The following is a 21539-nucleotide window of genomic DNA, read 5'->3' as shown; positions in this document are numbered from 1 at the left end:
ATATGTTTTTAAATGTTAACAAATTTAGATAAATTGAAATCATGTAACTTTTCTCATCATAATGCAATGCTTTTTTTTTTTTAAAAAAAAAGAAAAAGTCAAGTCAACACAAGTTTACTGAGTACTCTCTGTAATCAATCCAAAGCAACTACTAAATATTTCTGAAGTGTCAAATTCTTGTTTTCAGAAATTCTTATTTCCTCACTTCTTATGTCCATTAATAACCTTCATAATTCAAAGGGCAAGGATAATTAGAAAATCATGTCAACTTAGTTCTAGTTCTTAAACATTAATGCTTAATATTATGAATTTCAGATAAAACATTTTCCTTTTAAGTCTCCTATTTTGGATATTTGATAACTTTAATAACCAGTCCAGTTACTTGATATGAAAAGCAATTACTGATCATTTGAAAACAGTACACTGGCTAAATGTTAAAATAAATACCAACAAAAGCAGTTAGGTGAACTCTTGTCTGCTCAGGAGAGTCCTAAGTGATCCATCTAATGTCAGCAAATTGCTTACTAATGTGTTGACTTAGGGCCACCCTCAAAAGCAAAATGAAAAGCCTGGAATTTATAGCATCTCAATGCATCAGCTGATAAGCTTTTACTGGTTTAATATCCTTAAAGGCTTGCAGTTTGGAGCCACTTCAAGTTAGCAACAGAATGTTTGCCATCTCTATGTGATAAAGGAAGTCAAAGGGATGAACAAACTTCAGGACCATTATGCTGTTTGGTGAGATGGAAATGAAAAAGCTAGAGAAGTCACGGGTTAGGGGTGTGTGAGAGTTGGGCCTTCAAGTCCGGCATCTGACGGATTGTTAGCCTCACCTCTCAAACAATGGTCTGGACTTTAGCTGGGGAAGAGATAACATAGTGCATTTGAAAAGTTTTAATTGCAGCAATAAAAGACTATGCTTCAATTATGTGACAGATGCTAGCAAAGTTTCCAGATAAGGATCAAAGGCATCTAAGGAGTGGCCACTGCACTTTGGGCCACACTAGGCTTTCTGTACACACTGCTGGGGAATTAGCACATCAGCTTTCCCCAACCTTTCTAGGTCCTTTGATCTGAGTTCCCAAGCAAGTAAGTGTATCAAGACTACTACTGTATCAGCCAGACAGGTCCAACACTCCCTTACTGAATTTTAATCCTGACACTCACCAGTACAAAACCTAACACCTGACCTTTGCAGTTCTTACCACAAAAATTCAGTGTGCTTAAAAGAACGTGCTTTGTCACACTATACCACTTTGCTCTGCTTCTGTTTTGCTAGCGGCATGCCTACGGTATTTTAAAGCCAGACCACCTTGAGAAGAGAACTTCTTAGTGTATGAGAACATTGTGTTTGTAGAATTTAGATGGATAAAACCCAAAGAAAAGAGGTTCATTAACTCTCCAAGGAACAGAAAGAGAAAATGTAGAACCACAGTTTGTGTTTTAGCAAAATAGATTATAAAATCAGAACAACCTGATCCAGAGTCCTGAAAACATATTCATCTCAGCACATGGAGCATTCACGGACAAAGCTCCGTAGCTCACTATTACCCCTTTCCTTTCTGTTCAGTAGACTTCTTTTTCTCTGACAGGACTTTAGCTGGATCTAGGGTGCTTGCTCTCCAGCACACTAGAGGCTTTACCTACATGTCAGCTCAGGCGACAGAGTATTTATTTGATGAGGTCAGTTTTGTAAAGCGAAGCTGCAGCTCAGCAGTCATTCTGGTGCTGCAGATCTTTTGTTTTTAATTGCTATTATATGATACTAACATAAATGGTATTTTGTTTTTAAAATGTCTCTAATTCTGCTTTCTACTGAAGCACAGATCACAGTGGCTGCTCAGAAAGGGACCAGCTGCCACTTCACTTGACTGACTCACTGAAGCAGTGTCCACCCATCTTTGACAGCAGCGAGCCAGATGGATTTCTCCTAGTAACTTGCCCTTCCTTTCCTTCCCTCTTCTTTTCTTTTCTTTCCTTTCCTTTTTTTTTTTTTTTTTTTTTTTTTTTTTTTTTTGGACTAATGTAAAAGTGAATTTACATTACTCTTTGTTCATGGTGAAAAGGGAGATATATCTTAAATATGTGGTAATTTCCAGATTAAAAGAATTATTGCCATCTGCAGATGGTCAATTTGCTACCTCCACATTGTTATTCACTATGACCTATTTACTAAAATCTCCAGTTTTTGACTCAAACTTTCAATCAGATCTCAAAACTTAAATTACTGATCTGAAGTTTTGTGCAGTTAAGATGGGCCAGCAGACATGTAAAAAAACATAGGGCCTCCTATCTTCCTAGAACAGCTTGGTATTTCTGGAATGCTGCTAACAGTATAACAAAGCTAGTCTCTCACTCAACTTTCACTCAAGGAAGCTTGCTAGAGCCATTGTTCATTGTGGCTTCAATTTTTTGTTTGTTTGTTTGGTTTTTTGTTTTTTTGTTTTTTTTTTTTTTCAAGACAGGGTTTCTCTGTGTAGTCCTGGCTGTCCTGGAACTCACTCTGTAGACCAGGCTGGCCTCAAACTCAGAAATCTGCCTGCCTCTGCCTCCCCAGTGCTGGGATTAAAGGCGTTCAAAATTTGTTCTTAATGTAGTTACTTCTAGGAAATCTCTAGGCACACTGGTTTACCTCAAACTGGACTTTAATTTTAATAAACACTTTTGTTCTTGAAGACCTTCATAGGTTCAAGCTGCAGGGACACTTAAAAAATAAACAAACTATATGAGCTTGGGCTAAATCAAAGAAAGTGAAAATAAGTTTACAAAGACAACTTTTGTTAAAAGGGGTGCCCTGGAGCCTTAACCAGGCTAGTAGACACATCTAACCAAGATGACACACACCTGTATGCCAGTATGAATACCTGAACAAACACACCACATACTCATATGCACACTCTTTTTTCGCCTTTATAAATTGAAAACATTAAACTTTTTTTTACTGAAACCATTTTCCTTGTAAAAAATAAAATTGTTTCTATTATCAAAAAACTATATTGAACTTCCTAAGGCAGTGTGCAGTGCCTCAGGCTGACTAAGTCCTGCACATGCACTGCTGGGCCATGGTACTATATTTTTCTGTAACACTTGTTACTCAGTTGTCCTATTCTCACTGTGAATTATTAACTTCACTTCTGTGATGAAAACATTTTAAAAATACAAGAAAATGGTCGGAACTTCTAAACATTTATATATGTCTGTGAGTTAATATTCTTTCACTAAACTTATTGTTTTATTAGCAATAAAGATGACTGCTTTATTGTGCCCAGAACAATCAGGTTTTCTTCCTGCTGATCTTGGGAGGCACACAAAGGTACCAGGCCCCAGATCCTGGCAACCTGATACAGTGGTTTCTGGCCTATCCGCAAGCTCATGCCTTCCAACCTAACAGGGTGTGATGCCCAGAAGTAGCCTTTGACCCTACTTTCACTCAGTGTTTAGATATTAAAAACCCTAGCAGCATTGGTGGATTATGGTGTGAAGTAATGTGTTCATGCATTTAGTGAATGCCCTAAAATTCTCAGCTTAGATGATTTTATATGCTGATACATGAGGCTTTATATACTTCACCAGTTGTCTATTACTTAATGGGAGCTTAAGCTACCAAATATGTTTTATATTCAAAGGTTTGCCTTTTCAAACATAAGATGGCTCTTCCACTTATCTTGCTACATAAGTGTTAGGTTGATTTGTACAATTTGAGATGCAATAGGCAAGCTTATGAAGTTTTTCAGTTCAATGTCCCATTAAACCCATCTGGAGAAATGGATGTTTATAAATCCACCATAAACATTAATCATTTTATTCAAGACTTTGACTTTATTAAAAGTCCTTCTGTGGCTTGAGTACCTTACACTTAGAGTGTAACTATTATGAATGGACAGTTTGTGGCATTTACCTCTGATCACTGTGCTTGTAGAGCAAATAATTAGCACATATTTACACCTAGTAGTTTAGTTTGATAATTCTATGTGATTTGTGTGCATTTTATCATTATACAATAGCATCTGCAACACACATCCACTACATTCTGTCTCCTTGCACTACTGCTGGGCAGAGACAGGCTAGAGTGCTCTGTTGCTGAGCAATCTAGGGCTACATTGTCATGGGGTTTTGTTTTATTTTAAAGACAGGGTCTCTTGTATCCCAGGCTGGCCTCTTAACTTGCCAAGGATGTAAGTGAGGATAATCTTAAAAACTGAGTCTTTTACCTCCTTAAGTGCTAGGCTTAGAGGCATATGCTGTCATATCTGGTTTATGTAGAATTGGAGATTGAACTCAGGGCTGACTGTATGCTGAGCAGGCAGCCTAACAAGTGAGCTACATCCCTACAAACAGCCTTTATTTTAACCAACTCCATCTGAGTGCTGGTACTGGTGGTCAGGATTACGAATGGCTGTTACATTTGGGTATCTTTTTAGGGATATGAAATGCTCATGTGAGTTTCTGTTATAGTTTAATTTTTTCCCATGTTTACTAATTTCAATTACATTTTGGCCTTTAATGGCATTGAGCGGTATATATGAGTTCATTGTGGGTGGTGCCATCCCTGGGCTGGTAGTCTTGGGTTCTATAAGAAAGCAAGCTGAGCAAGCCAGGGGAAGCAATACAGTAAGCAGCATCCCTCCATGGCCTCTGCATCCGCTCCTGCCTCCAGGTTCCTGCTCTGTGTGAGTTCCAGACCTGACTTCCTTTGGTGATGAAAGCAGTGTGGAAGTGTAAGCTGAATAAACCCTTTCCTCCCCAGCTTGCTTCTTGGTCATGTTTAGTGCAGGAATAGAAACCCTGACTAAGACAAACACTGTCTGTTATTCACCATTCTAAATGGGAAGAACTGTCAATGATGCTTCTATTGGAAGTGATAATAGCACAGTGTGGCTGTGAGAAGCTGATCTTTTATGCAATGGGGTCTTGCTACGAGGCCTAAGTTGGCCTCAAACTCCAGATTCAAGCAATCTTTCTACCTCAGTTTCCCAAGTGTTAGTACTACAGATGCGCAGCACCACGTCTGCCTGGGGAGTTATCTCAGTGACCTGAGACTGGCATGTTGGGATACCAGTGTTACCACAAACACAGCATATTAATACCCTAAAATAAGGTACATGAAAATTATCCTGGAAAGGATATTGTTTTTAACAACTATAAAATTTCAGTGCCTACGATGTGTTTTTTTATGATGTCTTTGATTCTTAGGCCAGCAGTAACACCAACATCCCAGGTGAGGAAAAGAGCCCCATAGCACCTACTCATAGTAGCTAGGCCTGGAACAGGCATGAGAAAGGGTCCCCATTTTGGTGTTGGTTACTTTTAATACCTGTCCTTTTTGTATAAGTGGAGACACAGAAAACTGTTAAACAAGCATCACCCACAACCCACCAAGTAGACATAAAGTGAGCATAAGCAAGCACAGACAGGAGTTGTCTATTTCTGCAATAGGGAGACCTCACAAGGCCCAGCCAGCTACTAGAAGATGTCAGTGAGGCCTCCATTTTCACTGATGATGATGGGGCCTCTTGAGAGTTGTAAAAACTCAATTTTGTCTTACTTTACCAGATGGTACCTGACTTAAACAGCACACAATGCTGAGAAAATGTCATCATTTCATGCATCGAGGTTGGAGGCCACTGAGTTTAGCAAAGAGCTCTGAGAGTGAAGTGAGCTAAAGTCACACAGCCTGCAGCTTTCCGGTCCTGGGTGTTCCCTCACACAGACTGTGTGTATGGAGAGGTAGTGACACACACCCACCTTGTCCGCAAAGAACTTTCTCCTTAATGTGGCATCCATAGGCGGGACCATTTTCCTCAGGTCTCTGTACCACTTTCTAACAATGTACCCTCGCCAATAGGCTTGGATTCTAAAATAGAGGTAGAGAAATGATGACCACCTAATAGCTTTACTTTAAAAAAATTTTAAATATTTTTTTAAAAATTTATTTATTATTATAAATGAGTACACTGTAGCTGTCTTCAGACACGCCCGAAGAGGGCATCAGATCTCATTACAGGTGGTTGTGAGCCACCATGTGGTTTCGGGGATTTGAACTCATGACCTTCGGAACAGCAGTCAGTGCTCTTACCTGCTGAGCCATCTCACCAGCCTCTTAAATATTTTATTATGTATATGAATGTTTTACTTGCATGTATGTCTATACCATTCATGGTTCTGGTACTCAGAGAGATCAAAGCACCCAATTCCCAGAAGACAGAGTTACAGATAGTTGAAAGCCACATTATATACTTGCTAGGAATTGAATCAGGGTCTTTTAAAAAAACGGCTGGTCCTCTTACCCACCAAACTATCTCTGTAGCCCCTGATAGCCTTATTACTTATAACAAGTATTTCAGTATTCCTCCCAGCCTGGCGTGTTCTGATGCTCTTCTGAGCTCATAATCACAGCCTGAGCTGCAAACATCTGCCTCCCTCTGCAGGGCACTGAGGCGCCCTCTTACCTGGTGGCACACTTTACTCTGAACAGGCGAGCCCCATCATGTATCACTCGTGTTTGATATTGGTTCTTTCTACAGAGGGGACAGGTTTTTTTATTTGTGAACTTTTCAAAAGCCTGAAGGCATGCCTGAAAAAAAGGATTTAACTTAAAACTTTACAAGTAATTATTTATAAACAACATTTTTACTTCTAATGTAATTACAGTGTTCTATTTCTCATAATTTCAACTCTAATTTAGATCATGAAGTGGTTTCATCAGATGTTAACACCTTTGTCATGAAACTTGTTCCAAAAATGATTCCCCACAGATCATGCATGCAGAGACTTCAAAAACCTCTGAGTGTCACATGGCATAAAGGTAAAATGCTAGGTATAAGACTGCTGTGCAAACAGCCAGCAGGAAGGAAGCTATCAGCAGCTTTGATGTGCATGTAACAATCTGCTACACAAACATTTGTGTCACACAAAAGCCATGATTTTCACAATAGGATGAGGTACAGTCTAACCTAAAGCCATGTTTCTAATTACAAATGCAGCTCATGGGTCAACAAATGGCTCTTTAAATAAGTGAGGGAAGGAGGCAGGGCCTGGGGTGGGATTACTTACCCTATGGAATACGTGCGAGCAGGAGAGCAGCACCTGTCCACCAGAAGAGAACAGGAGTCCTAGGTTAGGAATGCATCCCTGCAAGAGCTATCTGAATACTTAAAGGGAACAGGAGTCCTAGGTTAGCAATGCATCCCCGCAAGAGCTATCTGAATACTTGAAGGGAACAGGAGCCCTAGGTTAGGAATGCATCCCCGCAAGAGCTATCTGAATACTTGAAGGGAACAGGAGTCCTAGGTTAGCAATGCATCCCTGCAAGAGCTATCTGAATACTTGAAGGGAACATTCCAACAGCTGACCACTTCCACACTTCCACGGTGTTAAGTTTTATATAGCATAAACATATCATCTAAACAAAGCCAGTGACCCCAATACCACAAAACCACATCATGCTTGATATTAAGCTAGTGAAAGGATTGCCAAGGTAGACATGGCAAGGTAGATGGGGTGGGGCAGGGAGGAACCTGTCCATGGGGTGTGGTCTTCGTAAGAGAATAAGCAGAGGCATGCTATGTAAACATCTTTTATTAGGCCTTGCTTAGCTAAATTACACTCCTAAACTTAAAATCGCACCTTACTGTGACATAATTCTGAGAGTCTTACATTTAAATAGCAAGACATTATGGACACAAACTACATTTTCCTTTTGAAATTAAAAAGTGTGTTCATAAAAAAACTTTACTCTTCTGACTCAAACTTCACACCCAACAATTGGTTTAGTCTAGAAAAACAAAAACAAAAAACAAAAAACAAAACTAGCTTAGATCCAATGTTCTACTGTGATGTAGAGGAGGTGAGTGGGCAGAGGTATGTCTCCCCGTTTTCAGTGACCATCCCCTATGGCCTTGCTTACTCTGTTCTCTTAAGTGGGATTAAGGGAAGGAATTTTAGAATAGAGCTTATAAACCTAAAACCTTTCCTTTAAAAAAATACTTATTTTATGTGTATGGGTGTTTTGCTTGCATGTGTATCTCTGTACCACATCCAGATGCTGCCTATAAAGGCCAAAAGAGGGCATCAGATCCCCTGGAACTCAAGTTACAGATGGTTGTAAACACCATGTGGGTGCTAGGAATTGAACCCTAATATTCTGGAAGAACAGCCAGTGCTCCAGCCCTGTAAAACTTTTTTTGGACCCTGCCAACTGTAAGCTTAAATTTAATAAACTAATGTATTAAAATCATCTGTGAGCCAGGCAGTGGTGGCACACGCCTTTAATCCCAGCACTTAGGAGGCAGAAGCAGGTGGATTTCTGAGTTCAAAGCCAGCCTGGTCTACAGAGTGAGTTCCAGGACAGCCAGGGCTACACAGAGAAACCCTGTTTCAAAAAACAAAAAACAACAGCAACAAAAAAAAAAAATCATCTGTGGACTCAAGTTATATACTTTTTAATATAATTGATCAAAGTATTTTATCAATAGATATCAATTTGCTCTGAATAATTCTCTCTCTCTCTCTCTTTTTTTTTTTTTTTTTTTTTTTTTTTTTTTTTTTTTTTTTTTTTTTTTGGTTTTTCGAGACAGGGTTTCTCTGTATAGCCCTGGCTGTCCTGGAACTCAGTCTGTAGACCAGGCTGGCCTCGAACTCAGAAATCCACCTGCCTCTCGAATAATATAATTCTTATATAATTCTAATATTAGAATATTATATTTTGAAATATTCATATTATTCATTATAGGCAAACAGTTTATGGGGATTGTTACACAAGTGAGGACATTTACATTCTGCCATAATTTCTGAGTTGGTCTGTTGTGAATCACATGGGTTCTGTTCTCACTTTAGATGGTATCTTATACTGCAGAGATAAGTGATTACTTGAAAGTATCTTGGAATTATTTATTCATTCATTCACTCATGTGATTGGGTATTCTGCCTGCATGTATGTCTGTGCACCTCTTGTATACCTGATACCCATGGAGGTCAGAAGATCTCCTGGAACTAGAGCTGTAAGCCAGTGTGTGTGTGCTGGGAATCAAATCTGGGTCTCCTGGGAGAACAGCCAGTATGTTCTCTTAACCATTGAGCCATCTCTTTAACCCAGGAAAATTGTTTTTAACTATGAAATCTAATGTGGGAATACTAAGTGCAATATTAACACAGCAGTGTTAGTATCTTTAACCAAACTGAATGGCATTTACTGAAATGCATACACAAACCCTAAGATAGTTACATGCTCATTCCTCATACAACTAGTTTAAATACACACAGCACTCATTGTGTTCATTGTGTTCATTGTGTTCATTGTGCTGTGTTCATTACAGGGTGGCTGAGGTTGGAAGATCCCCGCGGCTTTAATGATCTTGTTGTACTCCAGCACCTTGCATATGAGTTTTGTGGTTTAAGGGCTGACTAAAATCTTTCCAATATCCACCTCCCGCATAAGATTAGGTCCTCTTGGAGAGGAAGAATCAAAGTGTCCTTTCTAGCATCTTTGTAGCTCCCATTATCAAAGAGCAAAAGTGTAATGACTGAGTCTCCTTGCAGATAATGGGAAGCATCTTAATGTCTGAGCAGCCAGCAGCCCGTAAAGCTCGGGTGTCTGCTGGCCGTCTCAGCGCGCACCATGGAGAAGCAAAGACTACAGACTATACAAAAGCCTCGGGGAAAACCATCAGTTTCCCACAAATTTTGAGAGCATAAATGACCTTGGCTCTCTGGAGCTGAGAGTTTAGTCAGGCACAGCAATGGGTCTGTGCAGCAGGTCATGAGCTTTCTACAAACTAGGATAACCACCCTTTGTATTGTAACAGATGTGTGAACAAAGATTTCACTTAACACCAGGATTCTCACATACATTTTTTGAAGTTATTCAAAGCATTCTTTCATGCAAATGGCATACTTGAACTTTAAGTGACACACCAAGTGGACACAGTCAAGTGATGGTGTTCAGATGCACATACATTCCTCTCTCCCCCTCCCTCTGTCTCTGTCTCTGTTTCATTTGAAAGTCACAAGGAAGGTGGACCTGGGTGACTCACTGGTTATTACTAGGGAAGTAGTGCTTGGCTGGTTCAAAGCTCTGTCTGTTATACCTGGGGATGGAGCTCAAATTCTTCTTTACATATTGGGCATGGCTGCATGGAGTCCCCTTGTAGAAGGGATCTCTGCTTCACTCTGTCCCATTCATCTGATGACAGTGGCAATGGGGGAGGTGCCAAGAGGCCTAGTTTCTGGGCTATAGGAAAGACAAGACACAATGTAAGCTCATGTATGTTAGCATATGTAGTCACATGTTAAAGAGACAATCTGCATGCAGATATTCTACAAAGGCATTATAGCTTAGCCGTTTAGAACACACAGCAAGATGTTTCTTTATGAAGGGATGAGGGAAGTGACCCTTTAAGTTCTCAATAATAATTTCTGTTTTTATTATATAGGACTGTCATCATTCTGAATGCTAAATGATTTTTCAAGCAAGCAGGACTGACATTTAGTTGTACAGAAGTTGAAGAATACCAATGTGTTTTGGTTTTGTTTGCTTGTTTTTAGCCACTTTCCTTCATGTTTCTGATCTACTTTAACTGTCGATCTGCAGCACTGCCTTGCTGCCCTCACCAATGACCCATAAAAAGTGCACATCAATCACGTGCTACCCAAAGATACATTCTTTAATTGAGTACCCATCATATGAACTTCTATCCCATGGGGAGACTCAATTTGAAAAAAAGTGCGTACAGCCTTCCAGGGCATAGGGCTGGTCGGACTGTAAGTGTAAACCACTATCTGCAAATGGCTAAATAATGGTAAAGGTACACTAATAAAAACAATCTGGAACAAGATCTTCAATGATATACAATAAACGTTACAGGAATGGGAAGCCATGACAGAGGGCTAGCAGAAAGCACTCTTTGTATAGAAAAATTCATGGTAGAAGTATGAATGTATTCTGAAAGGCTAGAAGATATAGGTAATCTCACAGATAATGGATATGCTTTCTAGGTAAACAGACTGTTGTCCACGTCTTCCTAGGAAAAGTCACAGAACAGATGCTCAACCCATGGGACACAATGATTTGGGATACAGAAAAAAACAAGAAGACAACATGAGGATGCATAATACTAAGAGCTGAGTAGCCATGAGAGCACTAGTGTCAATGTGGGAATAAGTAGCAATTCACAGGGATGTGTCTATCTGCATGCATCTGCCAGGAAACAGAGTCTGCAGACAGTATTTTACTTAAGGTGTTACTAAAAGGGAACACAACGGAGGCAACAACAGCAGGGATGCCAAGAAACCAGGAGCCAAAATAAAACCAAAACCACGGTACATAGAACCCAAGATGTATTTTTCTCAAAAGAGATATTTCTAATGAAACTGGCCTAGATAACATGTAAAACATGAAGGAAAAAATATAGAATAAAAAAGGAAATAATCATAAAATGCATGTCAAAAATGGGGGAGATAGTTCAGTCAGTAAATCCTATCCACATAGTTACATTAACTGTCAATCTGAAGCACTGCCTTGCCACCCTCACCAATGACCCTTAAAAAGTGCACATCAATCACGTGCTACCCAAAGATACATTCCTTAATTGAGTTTATGAGTACCCATCATATGAGCTTCTATCACCAGCATCTAAGTAAAAGGCTGGTGTAGTACTAGTGCTGGCAAGGCAGAGACAGGAGATCCTTAGAGCTTGCTGGCCAGCCAGTCTAGGTTAACTCATGAATTCTAGTTGAGAGACCCTGTCTCAAACAATAAGTGATACCAACCTCTAGCTGTGGAGCAAGTGGAACTGTGTCACCAGACAAAAACTTGGTAAGGTTGAGTAGATTCAGAAACCCCGGTACCTTCAAACCTGAGTATCGAAGGAGTTGTACCTACTTCCTAACAGATTCCTGTCCTGAGACATGTGACCATGACACCCAATGGAGAGAACTGTTCTAATCAGTCATGTAGGGGAACACCGGAAGCCCCTCCACATGCAGATGAGGCATCCCTAACATCTCAGACCAAGCCAATAAGGAAGCACCTGCCTTTCGACTTCAGCCCACCCCAAAATGTACATAAGACCCTGTCCACAAGGGATAAACATGACGGTCTCAGAGTATCTGTCTGTCCTGTAGAGCTGTAACCCCACCTCAAATGTACATAAGACCCTGTCCACAAGGGATAAACATGACGGTCTCAGAGTGTCTGTCTGTCCTATAGAGCTGTAACACTTTGGGGAAGAGAAATTCTCTCCTGAAGCTTTCACTGCTAGAAGCTGCTCGAGCCTACAACAGCCACTTCCCACATGGTAGCCCCAACCTTGCTGTCAACTCCTTCTCCCCTTTGGGGAGGGCAATTCAGAGCCACACAGATCTCCGCGGACAGCGTCCAGTACACAGACTAACATACAGCCTCCATATGCACATGATATGCCTCCACATATGAAAACATATACAAAGATTATGTTAACATTTGTATTTTCCAAACTCACATGTAATATAAGGAAGCTTAACTCACTTCACTAGATTTACTTCTGAGAAAATGTACCAACACTAAAACCATCAGGAGAAGAAACAAAAATGCTGAGTTGAACTGGGAGCTATCAGACTCCGGGCCTCTCCTGTCTTGGTTGAATGCCTACCATACTGTGCAACGAACTTAAGTCTTTGTTTATCCTTAGAACAATGATGGGTATTACTGTAGGGGAAGCGACTCCTATTGTCGAAGGCCAGACTCTCAATTGAACAGACTGTATCTGCAATAGCACCCGACCCACAAGCATCAGAGCTGAGAAAGAGACGCCTGTCACTCTTGGCTGGCTATCCTTGTCACTCTTGGCCAGTTATTCTGAACTTGTAATCAAGCGTGGAGGAAACTTTCCTCTCCTTACTCCAGCAGCTAAAGGAATAAAAGGTGCAAACCAGATAACTAGCAATGAGTTAGTCTCCTCTCTCTGTTGTACAGGCCTCTCACTATCTCCTGTCTCTGACACCTGCACACACTAGAACACAACAGCCCTCAGCAAATCTTTTGTTTCTAGCTTTCCAGTATAAAATGATTTCAGACTTATAATAGATTGTGAGAATGTGATAGAGAATTCTGTGGTCTTAACATGCTGGTATAATGACAGGTATCAGGGAATTAATGTGAGCCAACTGTCAACTGCAGTCGTGCTCCCTTAATCTGTGGTTGTGCTGTCTGAGGTTCCAATGATTCATAGTCAATTACCATCTGAAAATAATCAATAGCATATTCCAAAAATAATTCAAAAGGGTTTTTTTTCCCCATCCAAGCAGCACAATGAAATCTCAGCCTGCCCTGTGCTCCAGTCTTGCCTAGTATATCCAGGCTGTGCTTCTGACGGACCCTTTGTCCTTCTGCAGTTTTCTTGGTGATAAGATAAACTGGGGCAGCACTACAGTCTTAGGGTTTGTTGTCCCTCAGAGCAACACATCAGAGTTGCTAGTCACCCAGATATACACAAGACAGGAAGTAAAGAGCTTCCTTCAAGTGGGAAAGGGGAAAGTTTTTGATTTTACAGAAAATAATTGCATGCAGAAGTTGCCAAGGTAAGACAAAATCTTCTATGTGCCAAACTTTAAATATAGAAAAATAGATTCCCAAGAATTTTACAATTATGTTTCTGCAATACTCATATTGGCCTATGGTGAGAACAGTGGCGGGAAGACAGAATTTAAGGCAGCTTGAACCACACAGTGAGACTTTCAAAGAAAAAGTTACAGCCCCAGTGTAGAACAGGGAGCCAGTTAAGATGGAAAAGGCACTAAAACTGTGGATGTTATTCAAGGAAAGAGCAAAGTGTTTCACCAAAAAGCACTGAGGCTGTGAAATTTGGCAAGGATTTCCTCACAATAAGGAACATTGAGACAATCAGTTCAAGTAAGGGATCACTACACAAATTCAAGGAAAGTTTTTGGCTGCGGAGTATGAGCATCACTGTTGGCCTATGCACACCTGGAGACACTGCGGCCTCAACTGGAGGGAGGAAGCTCACCGTGGGGGAAGGACGCCAGCCAAAGCTGGCCTCAAGTCAATGGAACCAGGGTCTTCTAGAAGATGCCAGGTGGAAATGACACTTACAAAACAAAAAGATACAGGCACTCAGGAGGTTGAGGCAGGGAGATTAAGAGTTGAAGGCCAGCATGGGCTATAGAAGGAGATTCCCAAAGCCAAGAAAAATACGCAAAGGAAGGTGGCAGGGCTTAAAAATACAGAAGCACAGGTCCAACACTGGCAGTATGTGGATTGCCAAGAGGCACATGATAAAACCAGGCATAATGTACACACCCAGGAATTCAGACTCACAAAAGCAAGTCACCTGCCCCTGTCAAAGAGTATTGCCAACAGCCATCTTGTTCATGGACAGTTCTACTAATTCTTTACCTCCAAAGTGAAAAAACCCTTGGCAGATGAAGAGTTGGCATTAAACCCTTATTAACAACACACTTGGCTGCCAATAAAATGAAAATGTCAAGGTTGTCATTTTACCCCAAATACAGCATTGCCTTAGCTCTGTAAACAGGGCACCATCAGGCTGACAAGGCCACAATGGGTTAACTAGCCAGGCGGACAAGGCCACACTGGGTTAACTAGCCGGATGGACAAGGCCACACTGGGTTAACTAGCCAGGCGGACAAGGCCACACTGGGTTAACTAGCCAGGCGGACAAGGCCACACTGGGTTAACTAGCCAGGCGGACAAGGCCACACTGGGTTAACTAGCCAGGCGGACAAGGCCACACTGGGTTAACTAGCCGGATGGACAAGGCTACACTGGGTTAACTAGCTGGACAGACAAGGCTACACTGGATTAACTAGCATTAAGCCAAAGAAAAAAAGATCAGGTTAGCTTACCTAAGGTTAGCCGTGGTGGTGCGGGGTCTAGAACATACTCCTTTTCTGGGTCTTCCACTTTAGGACCCTCTGTAGTTTTTTGAAGCCCAGTATCTATTACGGCTGTTGCATCTCTTTTGAGAGATTTTGACTTGTTCTCTTTCTTTTGTACTTTTATCTTACAAGGATCTGCTACCAAGAGATGTCCAAGTTGAAGATCATGTAATATGTGGTCCTGTAAGGCAACTGCAGTGACTGCTAAGTTACCTTTTTTAGATGAACGATCCTAAAAAATGAGGGGGGGTGCTCTTATTTAGTGGAACAGCATGTAACATCATTTAGAAGAGAACTGAGGCCTTGTTGCTCCCTGGTGGCAGATTACCAAGTCAGTGGGAAGTAATGCCAGAGCAATACCTAATCAGAGCAAACCCTAGGCCCAACATCTATGGTAGAAATAAAGGGATATCTTTTCACTTAAGTACTGGAGCCTTAATTATAAACCAATAAGTTCAAACCTATGGGTGCTTAAATAAGACTCTGCTGTTTTGCTATAACTAAATTAGACTCTAGGCAAAACCTAAAAGGAATCTTGCTCTTAAGTATAAGCTCTATGGTGAAAACTTAAACATTTTTTGCAGGACCAGGTTCCTGAGCCAAGAGCTGTGTGTAGGTAGCACCCTGAGACTGTCTGTTACCCATATCACATGCACCTCTCACTCCTGCTCACAGTTCCCCAAGAACACAAGGTTTGTAAACTATTTTGATACCTGAAGAAAGTCCAGTTAGGCTACATCCAGTAAATAAAAGCATGGGTCAGTCCTGGGGAGGAAGGGATACCTGTTTTTTTAACATGCTGTATCAGGAATTAGGAAACACTGTAGTGTGGCTTTAACAATCTCTTGCATCACATTACAATAACTTCCATTCTTCTGCTGTAATAGAAAGTAAGAGTGTATGTAAACATCCAGATCTACTTGGGCTATGGAGATGGTAACAGGAATACAAGCCACCCTGTCTAATTCACACAGTCATAAACCCAATTCATCCCTGTCCTCAAAGAGCTTACTAACTTACCACAGTGCTAGAAAGACTGTGACTATAAAGAACAATCTAGAAACAAAACCAGAGTCTTAGAACAAAGTCTTAGACCAAAATGAGACACTAAGTAAATGAACAACCCTAGAAGACAAGATTTAGCTCAAGCCTTAAAGAGAGAAATTTGTGTGTTAGATGATAGGAGCAAGAGCAGAGATGCCCAGGAAAGCAGCATGCTGTTTGTGTTTTGGCCAGAAGGGAAACAATGAAGAAGTTGGGTGTATGGCACATGCTGTCTATCTTCAACCTGGCCCACACAGATTGTGGAGGACAGATACTGAGTCCCAATCTGCTTTCTACTTTTTCAGGCAAGCTACTTAAGCATCTCTGGCTCAGTTTTGCATTTATAAAAAACACAAAAATGCTGACATTGCAGGATTATTATATAAAAGAAAACCTCCTTAAGGGCTTTCAAGGGACTGTTCTGTGTAAGATACTCAAAAATGGTTACTGTTGCTCCAGTTCTCTTAAAAATGGGGGGACATATTTGGTATTGACCTTTAGAGTTTTGGGACCATGCTGTCCATAATATTCTACAGTGGAGAGAAAAATCACCTTTTAAAAAGCAACCTAACAGAATGGCATTAAGGGACTTTCAGAAAGGTGCTCACAGAGCAGCTGTTGCATTCATGCAGACCATACCTGGGGCCCTGGGTTCTACTCCCAGCACTGCAACACACACTTGAAAAGATTACAGGAAAGTGAGTCCCATAGGAACTAATGTGTGAGACACCTGAGAACCAGCCGCTCTTCAAATCCTTCAGAAGCCTAGGGCAGTTTTCAATGTGCTCACCTTCTCTTTACTTTTCAGTGCTGGCATGGAGATCTATGAGAGAAGTTTGTATGCAGTATTCCTTACCGTGGCCTTGGCTGGTGGAAGGCATGTAAAATACTGAAAGGTCACTGTTATTATTTTCCAAATTCAAAATGCCTGTAATTTGGCAACAACCAAGTATGCATAATAAAAAAAAAGTTCAAATTTTCAACAAGATTCATACCATCGTTAACCATAGGTAGCTACTTAGTCTACAATTTCACCAGGTTTTTATTGTACTGTTGTAAGTAATATCAAGGTGCGAGCGTTAAAAATTGCCTCACCATAGTCCCATAGTATTAGCAAATTGTATAACTGAAAGAATAACGAAACGTGTCAGATGTAGTCCAACTGTATAAGAATACATAGAGAAGAGGTGATCCATTAGTCTGGCAACAGTGAGAAATAAACAACCTCTGCCAGGCACTAACAGCCACAACAGCAAATTGTTTGTTTGTAATTAGCTTGCACACAGTTAGGAGGTTGTGCCAGGTAGGAAAACACAGGACTAGGCGACAAGACATTTAATCACCAATTGCTTTCAGTCATCAGAAGGCAATTAATACACGCGTCAATAGAAATGCACTGGAGAGATGGCATATAAATTTCAAATACGCCCCCAGAGACAAGAGAAGTCGTTGGAAGTCTGGTCCATGAAGTCGCTACATCAAAAGCCTTGCGCTGCGCAGGCAGGATCCGCGGACCGCCCACAGCGACCCAGACCTCCCGCCCCAACACTACACCGCGTTCGACTCTCGCTCCCTCCTCTGCACCAGAGCTTCTTTATCCTTCAGACAGCGCTGCCGGACAAACTCCTACCGGTCTTGCCCCTTTCAGCAGCACCTTCTCTGAACCGCTCCTCGTTGCCACGGCAACCAGCGGCCTCTCCACTACTAAGTGAGCACGCGGGCCCGCTCCGCCTGGCTCTCACTGCGCATGCTCGCCGATCCCCCTTTCCCCACCCCCACCCCCACCGCCCAGTCTGGCAGACCAGACGTCCTCTCCCTCTCTCCTGCCGCGAGCGGCTTGCTGCGGCCGTGCTTACGTCATGGCCCCGCCCCTCGCGTGTCGTCAGCGTCTGGACGCTGGTGTCGTTACGTCGTCTTGAGGCGCGCGTCCTGGGTGTGTGGTGTTGCGTGCACGGGCTCTCCAATCTCTTCCTCGGCTGAGTGCTGTTTGTACGGCGTCCTTTCCGCTGCGCTCCTGCCAGGCTGCTTAGTGCGTCCCAAGGATGCGCTGATCCGTGCGGCTCTTTGTATTGGGCTTTCTGTTGCCCGCCTCAGTCGGAAGACTAGGATAGCAGCTCCTCGACTGTTTTGCGAGCTCTGTGGCACATCCACCCTCCTACTGTTCTCAGGATAGTTGTGTCTTGGCTCCCCGTAATCGTGGCCTGTTGTGTTTTGCCGGTGCATGCCTTTTCACGTTCGCCCCTTCTAAGTGGCTCCTTCCAAGCTCTAGGGTCTCAAGGCTTTCTCTGTAAGTGAGGTTGGGGCGAGCTGTCTCTGCAGCTACTGGCCTTCGGGGGTACCTTAACCCTTCTGCACTCCATGCCCCTCCTGCTCCTCATTGAACCAGGCTTGGACCCCTGGTTAAAGTCTTTAAAAGTCTCTCAATTCTTGGTGCCAAGCAGAAATATTGTATTGATTTTTCTCCTGCTTGGAATGACAGTGGCTTTGTTTTACCTTAATTGTATACAATTCATCTGAAAGTGCAAAGAAAACACAAGAATGCGAGATCCTCCATAAAGTAACATCTACAGAAGTTACTGAGCTGGAAGATTGGTTTTCTGTCACTAAAAAGTTCCAAAGTGATTATAAATCTGATATACATGATAAGTCTCTGGAGCAATATAATTTTAAACTCCAATTCAAAGTTACAATTTTTTTTTCTTGGCAATGAACTTTCTGAATTGGCTCTTTACTACTTGAAGCTTGTAGAAGCAGATTATAATCAGGCCAACTATTTTAGAAGTCAAATTCACAATGAGTTTAAGTTATGAATTTTCACATGCTAGTTCAGGTGCTTTCAGGAAATAGTATTAGCTTATGTTTCAGTGAGTGATGTATTTAGGAGAGCAGCAGGTCCACCTTTTTGCTGTCTTAAGACTGATTTTTATTGGGGCCTAAGAGGGTAAAGTCTTTGGATGCCATTAGCTAGACCTGAGTTTAAACCTACACTTAACTTTCTGGATGTCTGAATTTTAACAAGTTGCTTTATTTTCCTGAGTTATGGGCTTCTTGTTTTCAAAGGGGCCGTATTGCACCCTGTCATTGGACATCTATTAATTATCCCAACAGTAGTCCTGGTCATTTTCTGTGTCTGAATATATGGCCAATTTAAAGTAGTTGGAAACTCTGGTACTATAGTGAACCATCATCATTATATCATAAGGTGGGGGCTGGGGACCTGGCCTAGCTGGGCTAGTCACAGGAACTCGAGTGGGTTTTTATGGGGGAGGGCATTGGAAAATTCCTTTAATTCTTCCTACTGAATGTGGGAACAAGAAAAGACACGAAACTGCAGCTGCATCTGCTCCGTTAGCATCATGGGGTAAGAGCCTGAAGGTGTGGAGCTACCAGGTGAACCTTAGAAAGAGGATTATACAGGAAATGGCAGAACTGGGATTTGGACACAGTCCAAGATGGCTGATGTAGTTTGAGCCCTGGAGCTAGCCCAGGTCTTTTCTCTTCATCTATTGTAGGTCTAGTTTTCTGTTACTTTGAGCAAAAAGAAATTCAATGAAAATAGGGATTCTGTTACCACAACTTAGGGTTGTGATGAAGTTAAAACATGATACTGTATGTGAATTGCTTTGGACAATGCCTATAATTCTGTCTTGAGGTATTTCTCTCCAACTTTATAAAGTTATAAAAAATAAAAATCCCATTTAAAAATTCCCCACTTTATCCAAGTAATTAACTCATGATGTTTTGCTATCTAATAGGTTGGCCATAAAGCTTTGCTGCATCCTACAAATTCTGAAGACTGGTGGTTTGATTTCCAAAATGTTTTTTAAATTTTCTTTTGAGTCCAGTAACATAGTACTGTGTCCTGGCCAGGGCAGGTATTGGCCAGGTACTGGTAAAGGATTGCTGGCCCTTTTCCCCATCTCTTCAAATATGTGACTTATGTCATGCTGTCAGTCACTTTTCTTACCCTAACTTGTAACCACCCAGTAGGCACTCCTTTTTATTGAACAGATGGATCCGTCTGGAAAGTAGAAAAACAGACTAGTTCTGAGTTTCTGTCCTAAATTATTTTCTTTTTCTCTGTATGACCCCTCTGGACATTTCTTAAAAGTCAGGTCTTCTGGTGGGGGCTTCCCAAGCTTTTCATTTGTTAAAAAAACATTTTTTTGTTGTTGTTTTGTTTTTTGTTTTTTGTTTTTGGTGTCCCTGGGTGGTCTGTAACTTGTGTATAGCCTAGTCTGGCCTAGATAAATCAGTCCTCCTGTATCCGTCCTGATTGCAAAGAGCTCAGGTGTGCACCATCATGCTCAACCTTTTCCTTCAATTTTTAAATGGAATTCTTTGAGGTAACACCCACCTAGAACAACACCGATCTCATAGCTCAGTGGCATTTGATATGTCCACATTGCTGTCATGCTGCCCTCTAGTTTAAAGACATTTCTGTATGGCACAGTGAAGATATCTGCTACACCAATGTTACAGTCTGCCCTACCCTAGCCCCTAGCAGCTACCAATTTATATTCTGTGTCCATAGGCTTAGATGTACCTATACAATACAATCTTTGATGTTTGGCTTCTTTTATGTGACACTTTTGAGATCCTTTGATATCATAGCATATATCAGTTCTTTGCTTGACAGAATGCTGCTATACACTTACATCACAATTGATTATGATTATATGTGGACAGACATATTGCCATGAACACTCAAATTTGCATCTCTTACCACTTCTGTGTAAGTGAAATTACTGCTCAGTATATGTGACTACCAGACTGGTTTTCACAGCAATCGCTTGACATTTAGTTCTCACAAGCAAGGTCTGAGGCTGCGGTGCTTCCATATCTCTCTGAACACTTGTTTCCTACTTTTGTCTTGACATTGAGACACTCTTTCAGTATTACCCTAGGCTTACTTCGAACTCATGATCTTTCTGCTTGAGTCCCTGGTGTGGTGGAATTCTGATATGAGCTACCATGCTTGGCTTCCCCTTTAAAAAGTCCTATTAGTTAGGAGATTGATTTATGGTTTTGAATTTCCCTAGTTCCTAGTGTTGTGGCAGTTCTTCATATACTAGCCCTTTAGTGGGGAGTGCTGATCATCTTTGGCCCACAGATTTAGTTGTACATGCTCATTCTTCTGATGAGCCATCCAAGGTGAATCTCATTTCTGTTATAATATTTTCAACTTGTATTTCCTTTTGATCCTGTCTTGTTTCCTTTTTTATTAAAAAAGATTTATTTATTTTATGTATATATGAGTACACTGTAGCTGTACTGATGGTTGTGAGCCATCATGTGTTTACTGGGAATTTGAACTCAGGACCTCTGCTTGCTCTGGTCGACCCTGCTCACTCCAGTGTAAAGATTTATTTATTATTATGTGTAAGTACACTGTAGCTTCAGATGCACCAGAAGAGAGCATCAGATATCATTAAGGATGGTTGTGAGCCACCATGTGGTTGCTGGAATTTGAACTCAGGACCTTTGGAAGAGCAGTCAGTGCTCTTCATTTTAAAAGCCCCAAAGAAAACCCCAAAACACTGTGTGGTGAGTGTGAGAAGCTAAAACTAAAATTGAAAATACTGAAGCCTGAAAATACTGAA

At 41.3% G+C, this 21539-nt stretch overlaps 1 protein-coding gene across 5 annotated transcripts in view; it reads right to left on the bottom strand.

Moving 5' to 3' along the window:
- Window positions 1-17696, bottom strand: part of Rnf32 (ring finger protein 32) — a 31272-nt gene extending 13576 nt beyond the window's left edge. Inside the window, exons 1-8 of one of the 5 annotated variants that reach the window (XM_031380260.1) lie at window positions 17567-17687; window positions 16727-16803; window positions 15676-15770; window positions 14860-15124; window positions 10086-10228; window positions 7054-7086; window positions 6450-6574; window positions 5746-5854 (exon numbers count right to left, since the gene is read on the bottom strand). In XM_031380260.1, the coding sequence (XP_031236120.1) occupies window positions 5746-5854; window positions 6450-6574; window positions 7054-7086; window positions 10086-10228; window positions 14860-15124; window positions 15676-15690 (690 nt within the window). In that variant the 5' untranslated portion in view covers window positions 15691-15770; window positions 16727-16803; window positions 17567-17687. The other 4 variants (XM_031380259.1, XM_031380261.1, XM_031380264.1 and 1 more) reach the window with 4 other exon arrangements.
- Window positions 17697-21539: the final 3843 nt, after the last annotated feature.

The sequence above is a fragment of the Mastomys coucha genome, unplaced genomic scaffold (assembly GCF_008632895.1).
Source record: "Mastomys coucha isolate ucsf_1 unplaced genomic scaffold, UCSF_Mcou_1 pScaffold19, whole genome shotgun sequence".
NCBI lineage: Eukaryota > Metazoa > Chordata > Mammalia > Rodentia > Muridae > Mastomys > Mastomys coucha.
This window is presented reverse-complemented; position numbering and strand designations above follow the sequence as displayed.